This window comes from Leguminivora glycinivorella, chromosome 5 (assembly GCF_023078275.1).
Source record: "Leguminivora glycinivorella isolate SPB_JAAS2020 chromosome 5, LegGlyc_1.1, whole genome shotgun sequence".
NCBI classification, from domain to species: domain Eukaryota; kingdom Metazoa; phylum Arthropoda; class Insecta; order Lepidoptera; family Tortricidae; genus Leguminivora; species Leguminivora glycinivorella.
Window position 1 is genome coordinate 18,765,663 of NC_062975.1, and position 7,913 is coordinate 18,773,575.

At 36.6% G+C, this 7,913-nt stretch overlaps 1 protein-coding gene across 1 annotated transcript; it reads right to left on the reverse strand.

Moving 5' to 3' along the window:
* Positions 1-1,329: 1,329 nt before the first annotated feature.
* LOC125226656 (solute carrier family 22 member 13-like) lies at positions 1,330-4,329 on the reverse strand. The gene is made up of 6 exons (XM_048130702.1): positions 4,193-4,329; positions 3,578-3,704; positions 3,250-3,366; positions 2,763-2,929; positions 1,625-1,752; positions 1,330-1,550 (listed from the first exon to the last, which is right to left on the reverse strand). The coding sequence occupies exons 2-6, from the start codon at positions 3,680-3,682 to the stop codon at positions 1,477-1,479; spliced, it is 591 nt and encodes a 196-aa protein (XP_047986659.1). The 5' UTR covers positions 3,683-3,704; positions 4,193-4,329; the 3' UTR covers positions 1,330-1,476.
* Positions 4,330-7,913: the final 3,584 nt, after the last annotated feature.

Sequence of the window (7,913 nt, forward strand, 5' to 3'; positions counted from 1 at the left end):
TTCCATACAGTTGGCCCGACGCGACGCTCGCGAGACGCTAGATGTGGAGGGACCCTTAGTTTTATTGATGACCGGTCTGGCGTAGTTGCCATGCCTGCTAAGCCGCGGTCCTGGGTTCGAATCCCGGTAAGGGCATTTATTTGTGTAATGAACACAGATATTTTTTCCTGAGTCATGGATGTTTTCTATCTATATAAGTATGTTTATCGTCAAGCACCCATAGCTTTGCTTAAATAGTTTGGGGCTAGATTGATTTGTGTTAGGTGTCCCCCAAAATTTATTATTTATTTTTCATTTTTATTATATAAGCCCTTCAAAATAAATGCCCCAATGCTGGGCGAAGGCCTCCCCTCCCTCCTCCTTTTGCACGTATCCCGCTTGAACCATAATTATCATAATATAACTCCTTATTAGATTATTTCATTATTTTTTGTTAAAATTTCTTTATAAAAGATAAATATAAAAAAGATAAAAATAATGTTCGGGCATGACTTAAATCAAAGAGGATCGAGTTTTATTAGAGAGTTACTGTCAAAGTAAAATGTGAAATCACAGTGCATAGACTGCCATCTCTCGATACAGGCTTAAAACTTTTGAGCCTCAATTTTGACTATTTGGCCCATATTCTTAGCTTGATATGACTGTGTTAAAATTTATAATATTAATAATTATTAGCGCCATCTAGCCGAGCGTCCCCCAAAGGTGTAATGCAATCTAAATAGGTCACCGTATTGTCCGTGTCCGTGTATGTCTTTGCTTAAACTTACAGACAAATGTCAACAAAGCGATCTCATCCAGACAACCTTTATTTTCATTAAATCACATTGAGTTGCAACACACGCATCTCCCGCTACCTATCTGAACAAATGAGTAATCAGTCTAAACACAGCATTCATGTCCAATTAGCATCTGAAGCTCGCTGAGTGGATTTATTGCTGCTTATTCTAAAAAGATCCTAAACTTTATAATCCGAAAAGGCGCTTACGCTGTTTTTGTTTTGGCGTTTCATTTTATTAATGTGCCTGTGGTTAATGCCATCAAATACTGGCATTGAGAGCTTGTACGTGGTTATTAAATGTGAGTATAAAATACCGCTATTTTATGGCCTTTATAAACGTGGATTTTTTTTATATGTAAGATACGCATTTTTAACGTTTTCCGAACCGTTCAGCTATTGAGTAATGTATTAAACTCACGCCTGTATTCCCGACAGGGTAGGCAGAGCACATGAAACTTACCAAGTTTCAGTGCCACTCTTCAAAAACTCTTGAACTCAGTCCTAAACATTTTAAGCATTTTTCAAATATTTTCTAATGTAAGTAATATTCAATGTAATAAGTAATACCTACTTATTTGTCTTTGTAAAGCAGGAATGAAATATTTATTTTATTTCTAGCTATTAGCTAAAGTAAAATGCAAATCATTGATGTATTCTCTCATTAGTGAACAAGACGGGAGATCATTAAATAAATATTATTAAGACGAATTGTCAGACTCCTTTTTGGAGGCATTGTGGTCTTTTGGAAGAAATAAGCCCAAGCAAGCACCAGCTGAAACAAATAACGATGTTAATTTTTTTTTCGATGAAATTACGCTGAACGTTTTTGATTTTAAGAAAACTTACCGAATAGAAACACTGATAAACACAAAAGGAAGTTGCTGCAATTATTCATAAGTTGTTCGCCAATGATATTGAAGAAAATGAACGATACTCCTCGGCCGAACATCATGGAAAGACCCACAACCATAGCTCTGTGGATAAAACAGTTTATTATACAGAGTGGGGCCTGTAACAAAGGCGAATAATTGAACTGTAGGCTTGTTCAGTGACTTTTAAAAATTATGAAGTCTTTAAATTTTTAATTTTTCATACAAAATAAATATTAGCTTCAATGTACGCCATTATTGTTGTCATTGACGTTGTCTGTCACACTTTAGACTTAACAGAATTCGCAATACATTACCTCTTAGAAAAAACTTTCAAGGGTGATAAAAATCAAAATACAAGTTATTTTTAAAAGTCGCCGAACAAATGTTGATCAGTATAAGGAGAATAGCCTAGAGTTCAATTATTCGCCTTTGTTACAGGCCCCACCCTGTAGATAGAAATGCGACCTGGCAGGCAAGTATGGTCGCGCGATAAATGATAAAACATCAGATCTGGTTGTCCATCGCACTTACAAAAAGTGCTATGTTTGTGGAATGGGTGTTTTATCATTTGTCGCGCGACCATGCTTGCCTGCCTGTAGAAGTGTAGAGCTCAGATAAATTTTGTGACTTGAATAAGTTAAAAATTTGGATAAGTACATGAGAATCGAACATAATTTTATTGTCGCTGTTTTAGAGCAAGCCCATTTAGGTATCGCTCGACTTTTGAAAAATCAGTCTGAGTGCACTTTTTTTAGAAATGGTAATTTTTCTAAGGATCCTTTGAGAAGAAAATTCTTTGAGATGATTTTGTTCCCAAAATAATGTAAGTGTCTAGATAAAGGTATAAAACATATTGCATACCTACATATACTTTATTTATTGAATTCAAGAATCATTTCATTAGTCGATTTCAGTAAAATGACCAATAATTTTATTGCCCTCATCAAAATCGCCAAACATTTTTCGACTGTAAAAGCTACAGGCATGTCCGAACAAATTATTGAGTATGTCAATTTTGATGATCATCATGAGGAGATTAAACATAATTTTGACATGTAACAAATTTGTAGTGCATTATTTATCATGGAATAAAGAAATCTAAATCTAAATACCTCATGTACGTAGGGAACAGTTCAACAGCGTAACTGGTGGTGATTCCCATGCAGACAACATTGGACATCATACCGACGAACGCGACAAGTCCCCAATCGATGGGCACGAAGTTGATGATCGCGGCCATCGTGGTCGTTAGCAGGTGGAAACTGATGTACGTCCATTTCTGAGGAAAGGAGAAATTATTTTTTTAATAAATAAATGAGCATTGCTTTGCTATCAGGTTTGTTCGAATAAAGTGGTTTTAATTTTTCATTGTTATATGAATTTCGTTCCCCAGGGCAATACTTTCCATTTTGTATATGCAATCGCCGAAATTTTTAATGGCCCTTATTTTCTTTTGAGTAGTATAATATATGTTTACGCGTACATAAATATTAAAACAGGAATAGAAGTATAAAATGAATTTAATGTAGCTATTTTTTGGCCGGTTTCTTTATAGCATTTTTATAAAACCTTATTTTCACGGTATACCCCGAACCTTACCTTACCGATGTACTTGACGATAACTACACTGATGATGGAGACAACGGTGATGGTGCAAGCGAACCCCGTGATGGCGGCAAATGTGAACGGAACAATGGTGTCATCACAAACCAGATCCTGTAAATTTTAAGTAAAACCGTCCCTTCTTAACTATTATAAAACAACAAAATAACTAAAATTTAAATCAGTCTCCACATACCCTGTTCTTCATACATAGTTGAGTGACCACCTCTACATAAAAATAATTTGCAGGGAGGTAAGCTCTGTACGAGGTAAAATTGAAAATTTCTCATATGAAGTTCAAACAATCTAGGAAATGTACACTTACTGCCTCATTAAATGTAGTCCCTGAGTTAGTTTGAACGTGGAACATTTCGCAGAAACTCATGCCGGGCTCTCCCAAGTTCTTGTAGTTGTTGAATATATACGGCATCCACACGGAGAACGGAGGGCATCTGAAAGTTCATGTTTAGAGGTTTAAAAACCATGAAAACTGCATAAAACAATATACCTAAATGAATTGGAAATAATTTTTATTCAAAATTGTTGCCGTGTTATGTATTTTAGCTCACTGTATGGACTTTGGTCTGAAATAAAGATATTTTTTTTTTTTATTAAGACAAAAATGTATCAGTTAGTCGTTTTCACATTATCCGATCCGATATCGGGTGTCGGATGGATTTCAATGGAAAAATTTTAAGATGGATGGATGGATGGATGTAATGTATGGGATATCGGTCCGACATCCGATATGGGGTCGGATAATGTGAAAACGCACTTACGCAGACAAGTGGTGTCCTAGATTATTTTCTACAGGTCTGCAATCTCTTCAAGTTTAATAATCAGTAAACATGGGATTAAAAGAAATATGTCTAACGAGTCTGTTGAAAGAGTCTTTACTTACATGCGTATATACACTTACATGCATATAGTATTTACTTACATACAATACGTCGGTACGCTAATTCCAAAAATGAGAAATGTGTTTTTGAGGTGTTTTTTATGGAACAACGGCGTCGTTTGATTCCAAATTGACTGGAAAAAGTTTGAGCTCTTCGATTTGTTCTCGTCTTCATTGAGAACGATGTGTTTCACCTAGAAATAATACATCACGATACTAAATATATATTATATATTTTTTATTTATATTTAATATATAATAATACTATAAATGGGAAAAAGTGTGTATCTGTTTGTTTATCCGTCTTTCACAGTAAAACGGAGCAATGACTGGACGTGATTTCTTTAAGTGCAGATAGTTGAAAGGATGGAGAGTGACATAGGCTACTTTTTGTCTCTTTCTAACACCCCTATTCCCTAAAATGGGGGGTGGAAATTTGTATAGAGCATTCCGCAAAGCCGCGGGCAAAATCTACTAAATAATAATATTTTCCTGTTCCCTTTAGCATTTGTTTACTATTAAATATTTATCACACACAAAAACGATATTCATGCGATTATATTTGGTAGTAGATTTGTAGATAGCTCAAATATTTAGTAGCTTTTGAAGCATCAATTTTGTATTTGCACATGGTTAAATATTTACCAAAATGATATATATTCACTTTTTAACATTTTGTGTACGTAAACAAATACCTAATTCAATTCATATTTGTGTTTTAGATGTTGGTACTCGGACGGAGCAAATAATATAATATGTACTCGTCATAATAAGTATGTTCACATTCGAATCAGGACCTGATCAAGCTTAGCAGGCAGCGTCATTATCCACGCCGATTTGTCGTCAACCCGTTGTATCGATACTTACAGGCAAACTCATTTTTGTTTTGTCCACTGTTCACAGCAAACATTTGCTTCAATATTTCAAGACCCATTGTCGTGCTCGCCCTTTGAAACGTAGAACTTAGGACTTTCGAGAATAAACCACTTCAGAAGGAAGTAGTTCAGGACACTAAGAAGGGCTATGACTTGATTCAGCAGACGCCATGGCCGGTATAAGAAATTGACGAATGGTATGTAGAAGACGAAGCTGAGTTGCAGAGTTGGGTATGCTACCGCTGAAACAGCAAGAATTGTCCCGTATAAATAATATGATATCCCGTTATAACTAATATGATGGCAGGCTGGTACGTACTTAGACGTCAGGCAGCAGGCTTAGCCGAAATGATAATCATTAAGTCGTTGATCGATGTTGTAGGCGCCGATACAAACCCAGTCTCGCTGTGTCGCGCCAAGATGGAAGAGAAACTACTGTTTCAATTACCGAGAGTAAGAGTTACCGACGATATTATCGTAAGCGTTTGTACATTTGTCTACCCTGTTTTGTATTACTACTACTACTTATTGGCGCAGCGACCCAAAATGAGTCTTGGCCTCCGACACGAGTGTACGCCAATTATCTCGATCTTTAGCGACGTCCCTCCAGTTTTATGCTTGGAGATCGTTCAGATCCGCTTCAACGGCATCACCTCAACAATATCTAGGTCGTCCACTTGGCCTCCGTCTTACTGAGAAACCTAGGTATGCCCTTTACGCGCCACGATCATTTATTTATTTATTTATTTAATCCTTATTGAACAACGATCATCCTCCTTTAAGGCATTCTCTATCATTCTCCTTTCTTAAAACGTGGCCGAGCCTACAGAGACGATGGGCTTTAGTCTCCGTTGTGGCTGCACCTAACATCATCGGCGAGACTTTTTTGTGTTACTGTATTAAAATAGAATAGACATATTAAGCAGGTTCGTTGAGAGATAACACTATTGCCGTTACGTTTATTGATTATATAATTAATGTCTTATTTTCTTTTACAAATCTGGACGATCATTTTGTTGAAGATACTGCAGATAGTGAGAGAATTTTATTGTGAGACCTAAGGTTAATAAGCAAAGGAAATAAAGTTATCTTATTAAATTTATATTTTAAGCACAAAGTATAGACACTTACCACAGATAACAGCTTGGCTGAACAGAATCCCAGTTGTAGCGTACAGTAAGAAAACGCGCTCTATGCGTTTTCAGTGTGCTCTCTCCGAGCAGAGAGAATATAACCGCGTTTGTACCGCATGCACTAAAATTAGATCATTTTAATCAAAATATAAATGGAATCAACCAAAAAGCGTCTCGTGATTGCCCATACTTGAAAATTTTTGCCCAAAATTATATCGCCGTGACTTGGCACAGCCAATAGACGAACATGACGCGAATTCAGAAAACGCTAATGTTCCAAACATGAGCATGACAAACACTGAGCACAGACAGACACACACACAGACGAGCAAAACCAAATAATATATTATGAAACATTTTAAAGGTGATGGTACTTACAATATAGCCGAGAACAATTTAGCCACCATCAGAAATATCCAATGATTAGCAAAACTACACAAAAAGGCAAATACCGCAGCGCCGATTATAGTAATATTGAGAGTGTAGAGGCGCCCTCTAGTGTCAGCGAGGTAGCCCCAAAAGTGAGCGCTCGCTATTACACCTACAACAAAGGAAGTTCTGTAAACGTTGTCATTAATTTTGTCATCATAATATGATGATTATGGCAAAATTAATGACAAAGTTTAGCTAAAAAGAACCCTGTTAGGCTTAGCTGCTTGAGCTCTAGTCATGCGATTTGTATTTTCGTAATTACTCTTATGAGGTATCTTTCATTATTGACTATATGTATTTTGTTATGGAGGCAAACGAGCAGAAATGCCATCGCCCGATGGTAAGCGATCACTACCGTCCATAGACACCCGAAATACCAGAAGGGTCGAAGATCTGATGATAATGAATATAATATAAGTGTACAAAAAAGTCAGCAATGGCATATAATTATTACGTTTAACTGTTAAGGATAACTTACTCAAGCACTCTGCCAACTGAGTCACCAAGACTTTAACCAAGTCAGCGAAATTTTTTACCATACAGGTCAATGGAACTTGCTGTAGATGTTTCTGCTTGTCATCAAATTTAATTTAGCATAGTAGCGCATCGTCTCTGGTGGTATCACTGAGATCCTCCACTCTATCTGCCAAACAATATTTAGGAAAAGTGAAATACATACCTAAAATAGGTACGGAACCTATGATCCCCTTCTCAAACACGCCAAGCTCCAAATCACACTGACTCGATGCTACAATAATGCCAATGCTGAAGACCTCTGCTATAGCGCTGCCGTGTCATACCTATGTCATGTAACTTGAGTTACATGATATACGCGTAACAAGTTTAATTCGTGTTTTTATGAAAGTCTTTACCTACCAAGTGAAAAAAAAATCATAAATCTCTTACCAATTCCTCATACGAGCTTGTCACTAAACTCGTGTAACTCCGTTTTTGCCCTAGTGAGCTGTGGCTATCTCCCGTAACTAACAGTTACAGTAGATAGCCACGACACGCCTTTTACGCATCGAGCAATTTGGAACTCAGTTACAGTACTTAGGCACGACAGACTTAGTCTTATATTATAGGCAGTCATAGAAGACTTTGCCTTATATTATAGGCAGACATAGAAGTTTTTGTGGCAAAATAAAGTGATTGAAAAAATTAAATATTGACAAATATATTATCGATATGATACGAAGCTAGCTACCGTAAACGGCACGCGGTTTTAGTCTCAGTGTACAGTAGTTAATAACCTAACCACAAAATTAAAATTTTGAAAAACCCCCGACCGCGACTTAGTGGACCGATTTTCATGAAACATGG

Coding starts and splice junctions, on each gene's coding strand:
- LOC125226656 (XM_048130702.1), bottom strand. CDS start 3,682: ATGCCGTATATATTCAACAACTACAAGAACTTGGGAGAGCCCGGCATG. Junction 2,930..3,249: donor TCGTCAAGTACATCGGTAAG/GTAAGGTTCGGG, acceptor TCCTTTCCTCAG/AAATGGACGTACATCAGTTT. Junction 1,753..2,762: donor CTGTTCCCTACGTACATGAG/GTATTTAGATTT, acceptor TTTTATCCACAG/AGCTATGGTTGTGGGTCTTT.